Source organism: Schistocerca nitens, chromosome 4, assembly GCF_023898315.1.
Source record: "Schistocerca nitens isolate TAMUIC-IGC-003100 chromosome 4, iqSchNite1.1, whole genome shotgun sequence".
NCBI lineage: Eukaryota > Metazoa > Arthropoda > Insecta > Orthoptera > Acrididae > Schistocerca > Schistocerca nitens.
Window position 1 is genome coordinate 108,509,112 of NC_064617.1, and position 18,323 is coordinate 108,527,434.

At 42.1% G+C, this 18,323-nt stretch overlaps 1 protein-coding gene across 1 annotated transcript in view; it reads right to left on the reverse strand.

Annotated features, from left to right (window-relative positions):
* LOC126252145 (uncharacterized) overlaps positions 1-18,323 on the reverse strand; it is a 128,732-nt gene that overhangs the window by 49,112 nt on the left and 61,297 nt on the right. Inside the window, exon 4 of the mRNA XM_049953012.1 lies at positions 13,275-13,756. Within this exon, the coding sequence (XP_049808969.1) occupies positions 13,275-13,756 (482 nt within the window). The remainder of the gene's footprint in view (positions 1-13,274; positions 13,757-18,323) is intronic.

Here is an 18,323-nt window from a genome sequence, read left to right on the forward strand (position 1 = left end):
TAATGTTGACTATATTATTAACCGCTGCTGACACAATGTTTTCAGTACGAGCGTCAGAGACGCCGATGAGATGTTGCATCCATAAAAAGACAAGATAAAACATTGCTCGAAGCAGTCCCTGTGGAATCTGAGCAACGTGTTCCAGTATGCTGGCCTTCAGATCAGGTAGAGACCAAACATGTTCCTCGTAAATACCTTCTTTTAGACATCTCCAGAGCCAATACTCACACGGATTTAGATCGGGCTATCTTAAAGGCTATGCATGTGGAAAACCTCTGGAGATAACACGTTCGTGGAGAGCTACATTAAGCAGATCTTTAAATGGGCCATCGACAGGAGATTTTGTCCCATCTTGGCTGAGAACAGTGGTTTCCACACGGTTGCGCTCTTCCAAGGCACACCGAGCAAGGTGGCGCAGTGGTTAGCACACTGGACTCGTATTCGGAAGGACGACGGTTCAATCCCGCGTCCGGCCATCCTGTTTTAGGTATTCCGTGATTTCCCTAAATCACTCCAGGCAAATGCCGGGATGATCCTTTGAAAGGGCACGGCCGACTTCCTTCCCCGTCCCTCCCTAATCCGATGAGACCGACGACCTCGCTGTTTGGTCTTTTCCCCCAAACAATCCAATCCAATCTTCCAAAACATGCTGTACAAGGAGGTCTTGATAAGTTGCTGACATCGCGGTCCACCTGACAGGCCCTCTGGGTGTATTCTCTTCAAAGAAGAACGGACAGAGAGTAAAAGTGCTTGTGAATCCACACCACAAAGTCACATACGGTGAATGCAGTGGCTTTCGTGCACAAAACTCGGTTTAACAGCACCCTAAATTCGGCAGTTCTGTATATTCACTGCACCCTGTAATGTAGAGTGTAAGTCTACTTAATGTTACCCAGCCACATATCATCAACTCCGATCCAAGCCATAAACTGAAGAACATATTCAGAAAGTTGGTGCTGATCATGATGTTTCAGTTGCTGCGCTGTCTCGGTCTTGTGCGGGTTCCATTGCAATATAGAGCGCAAAATTTTCCTTGCTGTTGACCATGGGAGGGACGATTATCATGACATGACATGCTAGCACTACCCTGGGCATGTGCTACATGGTTAGTTGCAGCAACAGCAACTTCGTCAATAATTTCACCGGAATACCCCACTTCCTCTTCCAGACGCCACACCAAGCTCACTCGTGTTTTCGAATTTTATTGTCATCTTCTTTAAATCATTTAATGACGTTATACTTCTCCTTAGACCTTCCAGTCGGTGATACTCACTCAAAACAGCACTTAAGGCTTGTCAGCTGACAACATGGATGTCATACCATCATACAAACATTGTACAACTTCTGATTTGCACCTGGTGGCCAAAACTGCAACTAACTTTTTTCCCAGAGTAAATTGGTTCTGCATTAATGCATTTGCATATCTACCACGTTACGCTCCCATTTAATAATTGCGTTCTACAATGGGATTCTACGAGTTTAATTACAATCACATGGTATGTGAAGAATACTGCAGAAAAGTTAAATCTGCAAGCTACATTCAAAATCGAAAAGTAGAAGCTTTCAAGTCAATCCTTGACAATCTATATGATGCTGCACAATTAGATGCATTTATGAAACCTCCGTAGGACACAGATAGTTTTTGTTATTCAAGAGAGAAGAAGGATGTCCTGAGTGCATCAGAGGTGTAAACATGAAATTCGTACAAGATGAAGGGAAAAGAGGTGAGCAGCTGAGATGGCAGTATTGGAAAAATCACTAATTTTGGATTAGAGTATTTTACTCAATATTATTTAGTGCTATTTAGACTGACAATTAAATATGAATTACAACATATTTTGTTTTAGAAGATGTAGAACATACAGCCCTAGAATCTGTACCAAGCACTAGCAGCACGTAAGATGAAGAGTAGTTGATAGAAGAACACACGGATGATATTTTCCACTCTTAGATGATGCGGGATCAATAACAAAGAAAAGAAGGTACTGAAGTATTGTCTGTATTTTTACGCTGGTGTAATTTTTCCGATAGAGACGTGCAAGGATAACATCAATCGCAGCAGAAACCAATTATGCTCTCAACATATGTTTTCAGATATTAATTTTTATTAATGATTCAGAGGTTTATATATTTCTGTTTTTTATTAATAATTAACATACATATGGTCAACACATGTGGGTCAACATCCCCAACATCCCCAAACCACTTCAAGCGCCAAACAATACCCACAACTAAAATTTTTTTGTTAATTACGATATAGAAAGAGGTTGGAGACAAGGTATTGTCAAACTGATGAACTGTCTGTGGCATCTCAGCTTGGAGAAAGTTTCATTGTTATGCTTCACTTATACTTTAGGATACAATGTCACAACACGACTTGTTCGAAAACTTTTGGTGTATTAGGAGTAGCATACATCAAATTTTTTCGAGCAAATCGCGTTTTATGAGTAGAAACCCCGCCTCATGAAGCATGGACCTTGCAGTTGGCATGGTGACTTGCATGTTTCAGTGATACAGATAGCCATACCATAGGTGCAACAGCGTTTTCAGTAGTTGCAGGGTCAACAGTCTGGATGACTGACTGATCTGCCCTTGCAACATCAACAAAAAAGGCCTTGCTGTACTAGTACTGCAAATGGGTGAAAGCAAAGGGAAACTATGTCCATTATTTTTCCTAAGGGCAAGCAGCACTGCTGTATGGTTAAATGATGAGGGCATTCTCTTGGGTAAAATATTCCAGAGGTAAAATAATCCTCCACTCAGATCTCAGGGCCCGGAATACTTAGGAGGATGTCCTCGTCAGAAAAAGCAAAACTGGCATTCTACGGGTCAGAATGTGGAATGTTAAATCCCTTAATCGGGCAGATAGGTTAGAAAATTTAAGATGGGAAATCGGTAGGCTGAAGTTAGATAAAGTGGGAATTAGTGAAGTTTGGTGGCAGGAGCGGCAGGCCATCTGGTCAGGCGAATACAAGGTTATAAATACAAAATCAAATAGGAGTAATGCAGGAGTAGGTTTAACGACAAATAAGAAAACAGGAATGTGGGTAAGCTGCTGTGAAGAGCGCACTGAACGCCTTATCCTAGCCAAGACAGACACAAAGACTACATCCTCCACAGTAGTAGAAGTTTATATGCCACCTAGCTTTGTAGATGAAGAGATTGAAGAAATGTATGATGAAATAAAAGCCTTTATCCAGATAGGGGAGACCAAATTATAGTTGTGATGAACTGGAATTCGATAGTAGGAATAGGAAGATAAGGAAAAATAATAGATGAATATGTTGTGGGGAAAAGGAACAGTAGAGGCAGACGCCTGGTAGAATTTTATACAGAGCATAATTTAATCATTGCAAACACCTGTAAACATCGGATGAATTGTATAATGCTAAGACAGAGATGTCGAAACGAGATCCTAAACTGTAAGACTTTTCCACGGACAGATGTGGACTATCACCACAATTTATTGGCTGTGAACTGCTAATTGAAAATGAATAAATTGCAAAAACATACGAAATTAAGGAGACGAGATCTGGATAAGTTGAAAGAACCAGAGGTTGATGAGAGCTTCAGAGGGAACATTTGGCAAAAATTGACTAGAATAGGGGAAATGAATACAGTAGAAGATGAATGGATGGGTTTGTGGGATGAAAACGTGAAGATAGCAGGGGATCAATTAGGTTAAAAGACAAGGCCTAATGGAAATCCTTGGTTATCACCGCAGGTATTAATTTAACTGTTGAAAGGAGAAAATATTAAAATGCAGTGAATGAAGCAGGCGAAAGGAAATACGAACATCCAAAACATGATAGTGACGGGAAGAGCAAAATGGCTAAGCAGGAATGGCTAGAGGAGAAATGTATATCATTGGGAGGAAAAGATAGATAATAGCTACAAGAAACTTACAGAGACCGTTGGAGAAAAGCGAAGAAGCTGAATGAATATCAAGAGGTCAGATGGAAAACCAATACTAAGCAAAGAACGGAAAGCTGAAACGTGGAAGGAGTATGTAGAGGGTCTATAAAAGGGAGATGAACTTGAGGGTAATAACAGAGAAAGGAAGAAGGACGTAGACGAAGATGAGGTAGCAGGTATGATACCGCGAGAAGAATTCAACAGAGCACTGAAAGACTTAAGTCGAAACAAGGCACCGTCAGTAATACTGATAGCCTAGACTTAAAGAAGAATGTAATAATTTCAGTTCCAAAGAAATAATCTGCTGACAGGTGTGAATATAACCGAACTACAAGTTTAATAAGTCATGCCTGCAAAATACTAACACGAGTTCTTTACAGAAGAATGGGAAAACTGGTAGATGCCAACCTTGTGGAATATCACTATGGGTTCCGAAGAAATGCAGAAACACATGAGGCAATACTGCCCTACGACGTATCTTGGAAGACAGATTAAGGAAAGGCAAAACTACGTTAACAGGATTTGCAGACTTAGAGAAAGCTTTTGACAATGTTGACTGGAGTACTCTCTTTGAAAATCTAATGATAGCAGGGATACAATACAGGGAACGAAAGATTATTTACAGCTTTTACAGAAACCATATGGCAGTTATATGAGTTGAGGGGCACGAAAAGGTAAGAAATGGTTGAGAAGAGAGTGAGACAGGATTGTAGCATATCCCCGATGTACATTTGACCGTCGGCTAGCAGACGGTACTTCCCGATGTAAGCGAGAAATCAAGCGAAAATCATCATAAGTATAAACCAACATATTGTTAACGAACTGTTTTTCGATCTTAAAGCAAATCAAAATGTAAATAATTATAGACCACTTATGAGGCTTTACCTCAATAAAGCGAAACGCATCTGGTGAAAAAACACGAAGTTTTGTATTTCTAATGACAGAACTAAAATACCCTCAAGAACTGTAAAGCAACTACTAACGACATGGCCATACAAATGAAGAATTTAGAGAAAGCTTTTGAAGATATTGACGGGAATACTCTCTTTGAAATTCTGAAGGCAGCATGGGTAAAATACACGAAGTGAAAGGCTATTTACAATTTGTACTGACACCAGATGGCAGTTATAGAAGTCAAGGGGCATGAAAGGGAAACTGAGAAGGAAATCAAGGTTGTAGCCTGCTGGCCGGCCGGTGTGGTCGTGCGGTTCTAGGCGCTTCAGTCTGGAAACGCGTGACTGCTACGGTCGCAGGTTCGAATCCTGCCTCGGGCATGGATGTGTGTGATGTCCTTAGGTTAGTTAGGTTAAAGCAGTTCTAAGTTCTAGGGGACTGATGACCACAGGTGTTAAGTCCCATAGTGCTCAGAGCCATTTGAACTATTTTTTTGCAGCCTGATGTTATTCAATGTGTACATTGAGCAAGCGGTACAGGAAACCAAAGAAAAATTTTGAGTAGGAATTAAAGTTCAGGGAGAAGAAATATAACCTTTAAGTTTTGCTGATGAAACAGTAATTCTGTCAGAGACAGAAAAGGAGTTCAAGAGCAGCTGAATGGAGTTGACAGTGTATGAAACTTCCCTTTGAATGTAAAGAACGACTGTGCTGGAAAAACTTCTACATTACTTGATTTTCAAACTCCAGAGTGAAACTGAGACAGTTTTCTCTTCGCTTATTCTGAACATTACTAAACTGACACGCAATATTTTAGAGTAACGCAATCTGACTTTTAATAATCCCTACAAAAGAATAGCCCTGACTAACAATAACCTATACCCTTCATGAATATGTATATATATTCGTGACATCCAGTTTAACAAATATCTTTTTCTGACGGACACACATCCAGATCGTCTGCCCATATTAACATCTCAGAACTCTGGCATCTCTCTCCCCTCATCCACCACTGCTGGCGGCTCACCTCCAACTGCCCAACGCTACGGGCTCTTCACATTCAACTGCCCAATACTACACATGCGAAAAACTTCCAACAATGAGTCTAACCAGCCACAGACTGCACACAGCGCTGTCAGCGATTTTAATACAGAGCGCTACCTGGCGTTACCAACATAGAAGCCTAAGCAGCCTACTCACAAGTGTCTTGAAAGAAGGTTATGAGATTAACATCAGCAAATGCAAAACAAGGTTAATGGAATATAGTCAAATTAAATTACTTGATCTTGAGAGAATTAGATTATGAAACAAGACACTTAAAACAGTACATCAATTTTGCTATTTGAGCAGCTATTTCGCTATTTGAGCTGCAAAATAAATGAGAATAACCGAAGTATAGAGGAAATAAAATGTAGGCTGGAAATTGCAAGAACCATTTCTTAAGAAGCGTAATTTATTAACATCGGATATAGTTTTAAATGTTATAAAGTGTTTTCTGGAGGTGTTCGTCGGAGTATAGCTATGTATGGAAGTGAAACGATAAACATTTTAGACTGGATGAGAAAGGAAGCTTTTGAAATGCGGTGCTACAAAAGTATGGTAAAGATTAAGTGGGGAGCTCGCGTAACTAATGAGGAAGAACTGAATAGGATTGGGGAGAAGAGAAGTTTGTGACACAACTTGGCAAAAAGAGGGGATCGGTTAATACGAAACATTCTGAGACATCAAGGGATCACCACTTTAGCGTTGGAGGGAAGTCTGAGGGGTAGGGGGCGGGGGATAAATCGTAAAGGGAAACAGAGAGATGGATACAGTAAGCACGTTCAAAAGCATGAAGGTTACAGTAATTATTCGAAGATGAAGAGGCTTGCACAAAACACAATAGCATAGAGAACTGCATAACACAAATCTTCAGGCTGCATATCAGAACAGGAAAGAAGGAGATTACGGACGCTCAACGTGCAGACTGCAATATAGGATCAGAAAATGTTTTAGATGATTGTGACGACACGTATGCAAGAGCTACACATATTCTATAACAAACTGAAAATTTAATGAACACAGGAGTTATCTTTTTGTTTCTGCTTCATTCTCGAAGTTTTCTAAGCGACTTGAAGTCGATACAGATTTTTAAGAACTGATCCCAATGTGTGATGTAAAAATCAACGTGATTGAAAAGATAAGAAAACTGTGAAAGATTAAGGGATTTTTAGTGACACAACTGAAAAGAGGATAAAATTAATCCAGATTTAGCAAAAGGCAAATAACAACATCAGTGTTCTACTTGAATGTAGACAATTTTTTCAGAGTTCAAAAGCTAGTTGATTGGGTTATATTTTAAAGAAAAATTAATGGAAGTGAATATGAACACTATTTCAAGTAATTTTGACACACTCCTTGCTATTGTTTTTCCCAAATAGTGTCATTCGCAATATCGCTTTTTTAAAAAAAACACTTCAAATTAGTTTCTTTTGTAATGAACAAAATGAACGACACAAAAAATGTTCTTGTGTGGTCTTCGGACTACACTTGATTGATACAGCTCTGTTCTGTGTAAGTCTCTTCACTTCTATGTAACTACTCCAAGCTACATACATTTAAGCCTGTTTGCTGAAGCTGAGCCTTTGTCTTTCTATACAGCTTATACAACTTTTTACGCCCCTCTCTTCCCTCTATTACAGAATTAATGATACTTCAGGATATGCCCTACCAACTGAACCCTTATTTTGCTTAAAGGTTCAGGAGAGTTATCGCAGAATAAAGTTAATATACATTTTAATTTATTCCTCAAACAATATGAAATATAATTTCACACAATTTATTGTGTTAAGAAATACGTATACAGGGAAAGAGAAAAACTGATAACTGGATAACTAACTAGTTTGCAGATATTTTAAGTAACAAATAAAATTTTACCTTGCAACGCTGTTGATTTTCATAGATTCCTTGATAAACTGATATGTAACAAAGATTTTGCATTTATTCTCGTATGGTTTTATAGTTACAATACATAGGTAGAATATTCACTGGGATCTTACAGTCATTCCTTATGGAAATAGTTTTATAATAAATTGAGTCACCTAACAACTTTTTGAACCACAATTACATTACACGACTTTCCGTCATGTATGCAATAAAAAATCACGAGAACTAAGAGAGATATTGTTCTGCTCTCAACTTTAATTACAAATTCGATATGTTGATTACATTTCATTTGCAGATCTGGGTAACCTAAAATCAACTACATGCAGATTATACACAGTGCATTTTACTTGTGCAAACTCTTAAAAATTTCGTTCACTCGTTTACTTAGTTTCGTGCAGCACGGTAAAAATGGAAATGAGCGTATGGCATTGTGGGCCGGGAGTCCCCAATTCGGGGAAGTCGGCCGCCGAGGGCAGTACTTATTGCATTCTACGCCACCTTGGGCGACTTGCTCGTCGGAGAGGGAGATGAAATGATGATGAGGACAACATAACACCCAGTCCCTCTGCGGAGAAAATCTCCTGCCCCAGCCGGTGATCGAACCCGGGCCCCTTGGCGTGGCATTTCGCCGCGCTGATTTCTCAGCTAACGGGGGCGGACCTGCAGCACGGTAACTAAGATAAATAACGAAAAGGAATCCACTCCTTTATCGCGTGAGATGGAAAGAATCAAATTTTTTCACCAAATAGTTTTCTTAAAAACCGGGTGATAAGTATTTCGTAGGAAAAGGTGACTTCGCACCAGGGCTTCACCGGAAAGACTCATAGCTGGTGCACTGTCGCAAGTGCTGCAGCGACAATATTCTAATATGTTTAATTTCAGAATTGCCAATTACAGAAGACGACAGACAGCGGCATGAGTATCGCCAACCTAGGACACTTCCTTAGCTTTACCCGCGGCCATGTTTTGTTGGCTGAAGCAGTTGTGCACAGTCAGTTGCTTGAGTCGCTTACGCAGGACGCGGCATTGGACTCACAGTGATAGCGTTCCGCTACGAACATCTATTTCGGATTTGGTGTTCATTACCAAGCTATAAGACAGTTTGCCTTGTCCGACTTACGCAAGAAGTCTTGTTGTGTTTATGTAACTGAATGACTGCAACCCTTCTGGTTTTGTGAGAAGTGTCTCTTTCATGTTACACCAAACAAAGTGTGTGTTGTTATACATCTAGCTTGGGGCTTGCTGTTACTTAGTGAGACATTGTCACGTGACTTCAGTCAATGGCGACTAGACTTATATGAGTTTCACTTTGTAAGTTTCCCGTAACTTCTAGGCTAGACGGTGCGCGTAAGACAGTAGTTAGCATATTTTATGTGCTAACATTCATTTCTCGTTGTAGAATGTCTGGTGTCAAGGCAGATGTGACTACCCAAGTGTTTTCAGTATTGGAAAACACGCAGCAAGCGCCATATTGGAAAGATACCACTATCACAGCGTCACCAGAAGTTTCCAACCAACTTTCATGAACCGACACCATGATAAAACGATTCCGGTCGTCTCTGCTACCATTTCCTACTTTTGACGGGAAAGCAGAACTATGGGCTAAGTATATCACACACTTGGATCAGCATTTCATTGCACATGGAATCTCAGGTGATATCCATCAGCTCTCTCTGATAAGCATACTTAGGTGCTGATATTTATCACAGTTGAATCTTGATGTCGAACCTTGTGACTTGTTTTAAGGTCAGTATAAAACTAAATTAATGAAATATTTTGATTGCCAAATCCATGTGTCAGTTGTCCACCACAAATTCTTAAGGAGTCATAAAAGAAATGGTCTGATCAATCAGGAATGGATCGTGCAGGTACAGTGTCTTTCTTCGGACTATCATTGCAAGTGCAGTAATTCCAAGTATAAACAATGGTATGCTAATTCTTTGGTGAGAGATATGATATTGGCCCAAGCATCCAACAAGGGCCTCAGTAACAGTCTGCTGAAAATCAACAGTCCCTCGTTCTTAGCGTGCTTTCCACTGATTCAGGCATTTGAACGAACACCGAGTTCTTCAGTGAACTGCTTTACACCACTCATGCACAGGACCCAAGCCCAACATCTCTGATAAAAAGCACGTCCCTACCGAATGTGGCACCCCATTCTTCTGAGATTTCGACCAGCTGTGCTTCCCTGAAGTTGCAGTTTTGCAGTAATTCTGTTATTTCTTACCAATAGCAACAGTACTATTTTCGAAAGGTAAAATGTGCATTTTCGGGAAAATTGGGTTACAAGGTGGAAGTATGTAGCTCCATGCACAAGATAAATGTGGGTAGAACACGTCTTCGGAACATGGACTTGGGTTTCAGAAGCTGGTTAACTGCTCTTAAGTCTGCGTATGTTATATGAAGAAGCTGTGTTCCCTATTTGGAATCGGTTATTGATATTGGAAGTATCCCTTCATAACTTTCCAGTCACATTCCACATCAACACAGCATCATCCACATCCATCATTAATTTGCCAACTTACAGGCAGCTTGGATCATTATCACTTCAATCATTTACTGATCAGTCAAAGAGTTATAGTAAAAATACCATTTAGGTGACAGGCCAATTTTGCTCTACCACCAAATGTCACAAACCTTCTGTTATGACTGGCTTTTTGTTCATCGACACCAAGGATGGCAGAAACATTCTGCATTTGGATCTTCCCACGACCTGGCTTTGGAAATGCATTTCTCCTGGTGGCACTAGGGATTGCTCACCAGTGCAGCACGGTGCAGGACAGGACATGGCAGGACAACATTGGACATGACACCAGCTCTGAGAATGGAACATTTGCTTCTGCATGCACATCTAGTTGGCGCCTTTGCTTCCTTACTTTCAGCTCCATGTCAGATCAATGACAAAGTTTTCCAATCACCCCTCCAGTATTTTTTTCAGATTTTTCCCTATTCCAGTTCCAGATGGGTTAATTCTATGCTGCCGCAACTCCTCAAGATGGGGGAGCCTAGTGGGAAGGGTACATGGCCACCCTCAGCGCTCCCAACTGTTCATTGTGAACCCTTTAGCCTCTGACCACCCTTCCTTTGGGCTACATTACCATCGCTATTGGATCAACATTGACGTGTGAATGGTCTTTTCATGGGGTGGGCGTCAATGGGTTCCAACATGCATCAACTACCACCTCAGCAGAACTTTGGTGGAGGTCCAGCTGCAGGATGAGTCACAATCATGCTAGCATATCGATCAACAACTGTGCCCCCACTGGCCACCAGCGTTTCAACCTGCGGCTCCATTTCTATCAATGTTCCAGATCTCCCAAATCTGATGTTTGAGTTAGATCAAACATAGTTGCAGCAGCAGTGCCCTATCGAATAGGAGGCCACCAGTCAGCAATATGCCAGCATCCTTGATGGTGTGTCAACTGCTGCTGATGCATCTGTTCCCATAGATGTTGACTGCAAGGGCTCAAAGCCTTTGCTTCTGATGGTCACTGACGCCAATGCTTTCAGACCCTGTGACATATAGGCAGTCATCCATCTCTCCTACAGGTGTGGAGGGAGGGAGAGGTGCGATGTTGGTCCACATATTCTGCTGACATAATAGGCCTGTGAAATGGGTGGCCAAAGTATGTTTGTCATTGTGAATCAAGCAAAAAGAGTTCTGGAGGACAGCAGAAACAATGGCTCATTATTATAGGCGACTGTTGGAGCCGCTATTGCAGCCAAAGGCTGCCTCTTCACCAATAGTCAGTCCCCACACTGCCAACAGGAAGCATGGCAATTGTGGCACTAATTGTCTCTGATGTCACGTGTCTGCAACTATGTTGTGTTGTATTCCTCTCTTGGCACAGTATTCAGGCCGCTGCATGTCCACAGCCAGACAGTTGATGCTGGCACAACATCTTGGATACCATTGCTTTGGAAGCCTTCTGTGAGCCACCAAGCATCTACAATGAACCATGCTCGTTGACCATGGCCTCTCAGGACTAAGGCACCAGACTCTGTTATCCATCAATCTTAGACTTTTTGTGATTATGATTTTCCTACAGCCATTAAAACTGTGCTTCATCTGGACATACATTTTGTACCATTAGACTCACAGTGATAGTGTTACACTATGAATCTACCATTTCCAGTCTACTATCACTAGTCTGGCTTGCCATTGATTATCAAGATATAAAACAGTATGCCAGTTCTGATTGAACTAAGAGGTCTTGTTGTGTTTCTGTGACTCCATGACTGCAACCCTTGTGGTTTTTATATGAAGTGTGTCTTTCATGTTATACCAAATAAAGTGATTCTTGTTATGTGTCTACCTAGGACCTTGTTCTTGCTTAATGAGCCCTTGTGAGGTCAATTCGCAGATTTTATTCTACTTAGACCGACCAGTATTTTTAGTCTCTCAGTAACTTTTGATCTGCCATCTATCCAATCATTAAAAGTAACCACAGTATCACAGATCTACAATTGCTCTTAACTTCTTCGAAAAAAGCTAGTCTCTGGACATACCTTCCAAATTTTGGATGGAATAAAGTATTAGCATTTTAAGTGGATCCATCCACACACCTTTTTAGCGATTTTGGATCACAAATGTGATGAAATGCCATGTGGGATTAGCCGAGCAGTCTAAGGCGCTGCAGTCCTGGACTGTGCGGCTGGTTCCAGAGGAGGTTCGAGTCCTCCCTCGGGCATGGGTGTGTGTCTTTGTCCTTAGGATAATTTAGGTTAAATAGTGTGTAAGCTTAGGGACTGATGACCTTAGCAGTTAAGTCCCATAAGATTTCACACATGTTTGAACATTTGTCATGAAATATTGGTTTTATTGGTTTCATAATCGCCACTGTGAGGTTATTTTCGTGTTTAAATTTATCCAAAGTTTTGTTGTATAGTGGTTTTTGGTATTTCCACCACATCAAGCCTCACTTAGCCTTAATTACAGGAATGTTTGGCTTATGAGGAGCTGCTCGAGCATTGTATCCTATTCTTTTTAACTCTCTATACACACTCATTGTGACAGGTGCAATGCTGATAGATCTGGGAAACTCACAAGTGATTCCCTCTGCTGATGTTGTGCGATCCTTTACAGTCACTCTCCATGATTCTCAACGTACCTCCCTGTCAGTACCTGAAGTCTGCCTGGTCTTTGTTTCTCTGTGGCTGTACCTTCACATTTCCACTTGAAAATCTCATTATGAGCAGCGGTCTCAGATAGCATTGGAATGGTTGAAGTGTCCCTGGTGGATTGTTTTCTCAGGTGAAATTCTATGACTAGTCTTCGTTTGAAGCCGCTGAATTGTTCTGATAGACCCAGTCTGCTGTTACTGATTCTGTAGTGATAACTAAATACTCCCACCTTCTTTTATATGGGCAGTTTCCCTCTCACGACATCTGGTGGTCAATTCCTTGATAGGATGTTTTTGATCAGATAGTGTATTTGCGTATATCAGTACTGCCGAATTTGTATAATTGTGCAATATATTATATGTAACAAAAAGGTAATTATCGAAATGAGAGTGGGGTTCGGTCAAATGTGATACTCACCGTATAATCAACTGATGATGCCGAATGTTGTTCGCCAAGTCGCAATACATCTGTCGCTGCAGGTGGCTTCTCTCAAAACTGGTGACTGCGCCATCGTTTGCAGCATCTACTTCAGAAGCACGGTGGCTTTCCATCGTGGACAAACTGTGTTGTCGCCTGGGAGAGCTCGACACCTGCCCACAGTTCCCGGCAATGCTGTCGTTGAGCACGTGTAGCTCGGCAGCGATGCTGAGCATGAGGACGAGGAAGAAGATGCCAGTGAAGACAGAGGTCTGTAGGACCACCAGCATGGAGAATACCTGCAGCCCGTACACCATCTCGTAGGCGGGTGAACTCTGCAGCGCCGGCGGCAGCCACATGGGCAGCGGCGTACTGCGCTTGAGCGCAGGCTCCGTCATGTTGGAGAGGGTCGCGGCGCTGCCACCAGGCGGCACCAGCAGCGGCTGCAGCGACCACAGGAGTGTCGGCACGCTCAGTATCGCCTGAGGATAACACAGCGCTGGACGCACGCCTGTTGTGCCACCAGGAAGAATGATTCTCTTCTTGTTGTCATGACATACATACACTACTGCCCATTAAAATTGCTGCACCATGAAGAAATGCAGATTATAATCGGGTATTCATTGGACAAACATATTATACTAGAACTGACAGGTGATTACATTTTCACCCAGTTTGGGTGCATAGATCCTGAGAAATCAGTACCCAGAACAACCACCTCTGGCCGCAATAACGGCCTTAATACGCCTGGACATTGAATCAAAAAGAGCTTGGTTGGCGTGTACAGGCACAGCTGCCCATGCAGCTTCAACACGATACCACAGTTCATCAAGAGTAGTGACTGGCGTATTGTGACGAGCCAGTTGCTCGGCCACCATTGACCAGACGTTTTCAATTGGTGAGAGATCTGGAGAATGTGCTGACCAGGGCAGCAGTCGAACATTTTCTGTATCCAGATCGGCCCGTACAGGACCTGAAACATGCGGGCGTGCATTATCCTGCTGAAATGTAGGGTTTTGCAGGGATCGAATGAAGGGTAGAGCCACGGGTCATAACACTGAAATGTAACGTCCACTGTTCAAAGTTCTGTCATTGCGAAGAAGAGGTGACCGAGACATGTAACCAATGGCACCCCATACCATCACGCCGGGTGATACGCCAGTATGGCGATGACGAATACACGCTTCGAACGTGCTTTCACGGCGATGTCACCAAACACGGATGCGACCATCAAAAAAAATGGTTCAAATGGCTCTGAGCACTATGGGACTTAACTGCTGTGGTCAACAGTCCCCTGGAACTTAGAACTACTTAAACCTAACTAACCTAAGGACATCACACACATCCATGCCCGAGGCAGGATTCGAACCTGCGACCGTAGTGGTCGCGCGGTTCCAGACTGTAGCGTTTAGAACCGCTCGGCCACTCTGACTGGCGATGCGACCATCATGATGCTGTAAACAGAACCTGGATTCATCCGAAAAAATGACGTTTTGCCATTCATGCACCCAGATTCGTCGTTGAGTACACCATCGCAGGCGCTCCTGCCTGTGATGCAGCGTCAAGGGTAACCGTAGTCATGGTCTCCGAACTGATAGTCCATGTTGCTGCAAACGTCATCGAACTCTTCGTGCAGATTGTTGTTGTCTTGCAAACGTCCCCATCTGTTGACTCAGGGATCGAGACGTGGCTGCACGATCCGTTACAGCTATGCGGATAAGATGCCTGTCATCTCAACTGCTAGTGATAGGAGGCCGTTGGGATCCAGCACGGCGTTCCGTATTACCCTCCTGAACCCACCGATTCCATATTCTGCTAACAGTCACTGGATCTCGACCAACGCGAGCAGCAATGTCGGAATACGATAAACCGCAATCGCGATACGCTACAATACGACCTTAATCAAAGTCGGAAACGTGATGGTACCCATTTCTCCTCCTTACACGAGGCATCACAACAACGTTTCACCAGGCAACGCCGGTCAACTGCTGTTTGTGTATGAGAAATCGGTTGGAAACTTTGCTCATGTGAACACGTTGTAGGTGTCGCCACCGGTGCCAACCTTGTGTGAATGCTCTGAAAAGCTAATCATTTCCATATCACAGCATCTTCTTCCTGTCGGTTAAATTTCACGTCTGTAGCACGTCATCTTCGTGGTGAAGCAATTTTAATGGCCAATAGTATAAATGGAGGCTGGCAATCCATTCTAAGTCATGCAGCTGTAATTGCCCATAGTTGTATCCTTTAAGGTGGAGGAATAATCTTCCGAAACCTGTATCCTGTAATAATAAAAATTGAGGCAGAAATTAATTTTATTTACTTCAAATAATAAAACATTAGGATGGCGGTTAGGCAAAGTCCATGCTCAAAATATCATCTTTGTAACTGCAAGACAGGGGACAGGGGCAGCTGAAGTGCCAGTCAAATGTGCATGTTGCATTGAGAGTTACCAGAGCTGGATGATGTGTGCTGTTCGAGTAACACAAGGAGCACTAAAGAAGTTGTGTCTGCAACAGCCCGACACACATCAAGGACAGTGTTTAAGTTCCCCCTCTACGACAGCACCTCAAAGACCTATGACAACGCATTGCAGCAGCTGTTCTTACCATCCCTCCTGATATAGGGCATGTCCGGAAACTAAGTACCGTTTCGTCCTACCGCCGGCACAGCACTTGTGCCGCAGTTCCACACACTCGCACCCATCCATCTGGTTTGTTGTCTTTTCATTGACGCCATTACAGCCAGATTGTGTTGTGTTTAGTGATCGTTCAAAATCTTTAAGACAATCTGCAAACCCGCCGATTGTGAAGTGCAAAGTGCGTTCTGTAACACGATTTTTGAAGGCAAAACATGTTATGCCAGCCGAAATTCATCGTCCATTTGTAGATATTTATGGGGAAAATGTAAAGACTCATGGAAAGGTGAGAAAGTGGGAGAGGCAATTCAATGATAGATGAACAATGTTTATGACAAAGCATGGAGTGGGTGGCTTTCTGTTGAGAAAGTGAAAAGAAAAATTCGTGAAAATAGACGGTTCACAATAAGAATGCTTTGTGATAGGTTTCTACGAATCTCAAAAACTGTTTTGCACAGGTTTGTCACAAATTATTTTAATTTTCTCAAATTGTGTTCCCATTGGGTTCCGAAAATGCTTACAGATGTCCACAAAAAGAACAGACTTGGCAGTTCTTTGACATTTCTTACCCAGTACAGCGATGAGCGAGAGAATTGTGATCAATGGTGAAACTTGGATTTGTCATGCCTCTCCAGAATCAAAACAACAGTTGATGGAGTGGAGGCACTAGGCATTCACGAGCCCCCTAAAACAAAAATTCAAAAGAACATTGTCAGCACAAAAAGTCAAGTGCAGTGTGGTCTGGGACGGATAGGGCATACTCCTTGTCGAACTCCTTCCCAAAGGTGGAACCGTCAATGCGGTACGATACTGAGAAAACGTCGGAGCTCAATTCAAAACAAAAGGCTTGAAATGCTCAGTCTATGTTGCTTCATAACAACTCACGTCGTCATTCTGCTGGTGTCAGAATTCAAGAATTCGGTTGGGAGTAGTTCGAAAACTCGCCATACAGCCCCAATTTGGGCCTTCTAACTGCCACTTGTTCTTGAACTCGAAGGGTGATTTTATAGGGAGGCACTTTCACAGTGATGACGACGCAAAAACCAGTATTCGGCAGGGACTGTCTTCACTGGCGGAATGTTTCCATGAAGAGGGCATAGAAAAATTAGTTTCTCACTACGACATATATCTGGAGAATGGTGGCAAATATGTAGGAAAGTAGTTTAAGGAATGCTCTTTCCTGTAAAAGTAAGGTTTCGTTTGAAGAAAATGTTTTATGAGTTTTTTTCCAAAATGGTACTTTCTTTCCAGGCATGCTTCGTATTATGGGTCGGATATGGATGGATGTCGACTACCAGTTAGATGTGTGCTGTAGCCGAAGAGTGGATGCAGTGAACATTTATAAACTCTGTAAAAAAACTCTGAGAGTTCCTCATTAACATACTGTAATATTTGCTAAATTGTTCTTGACCATTTATCTATACCGATATTTTGAAATATTTCATGGACTTTATAATTGCCTCGTATATATGTATATGATTTAACATAAATGAATTTTTAAGGGATTATAGCAGGCGTTAAACTGGCTTTGAGAGGTGGAACGTCAGGCTGCATATGTACCAATCTGATTACTCATTGGTAACCTACATAAAGTAGTATATTACGAGCAGCCAACAGAGTGGCTATAGTACGGGTGCAATAAGTTCTCCGCCAGCCCCATGTGGAATACTTTGTGTCAGCTGTTCTCTGTTGCAGATTGCTACCAGCCTCAACTACCCTAAAGATGTGGCACTGAAATTGCTCGAGGCAGTGTTGTATTGTCTGTTTGAGCAGACAATTAATTGATTAATAAAGTAATTGTATTTATATTTTAATGCATTATGTAGAATGAGACACGATCACAAATGTTTACTACATGTGTTAAATGACATGTTTCTTCTATTTATTGCATCACGCTTGATTTAATTTCATGTCCCTTGTGACAAAGACGCCCTTTGTCAGAGAATTTCTAGGACATTTTTGTTTTTAAAGATAGAAAATTTCATTTACCAATAATGATCCTGTTGCCAACGTTGGTGAAGGTCTTGGAAGAAAGCAGGGAAATCTTAGTCTGCGATGCTCGTAAGCTCATGTGTCACAGCCCGTTGGATGTCCGCGATATTTTGATGAAGCCTTCCTATCAGTCGGCTTTTCATTCACGGAAACAAGAAAAACTGGCAAGGCGAGAGGACGGGCGTATATGGTGGATGTGCGGTGACTATAATAGAATGCCTGGCCAGATACTTGGTAACAGATAAAGCTGTATGGGGTCTTGCATTGTCGTGCAGTAAGAACCAGTCCTGAGAATGCCCCAAAGCGGGTGGCAACGTATAATTACTTGCCGCAAATGCTTCAAGACTTCGATGTAAGAGTTTGGATTACTGTTTGAACTGTTCCCGAAGGTTGTCGTTTGACTTTTTTCGAGGCTGGTGATC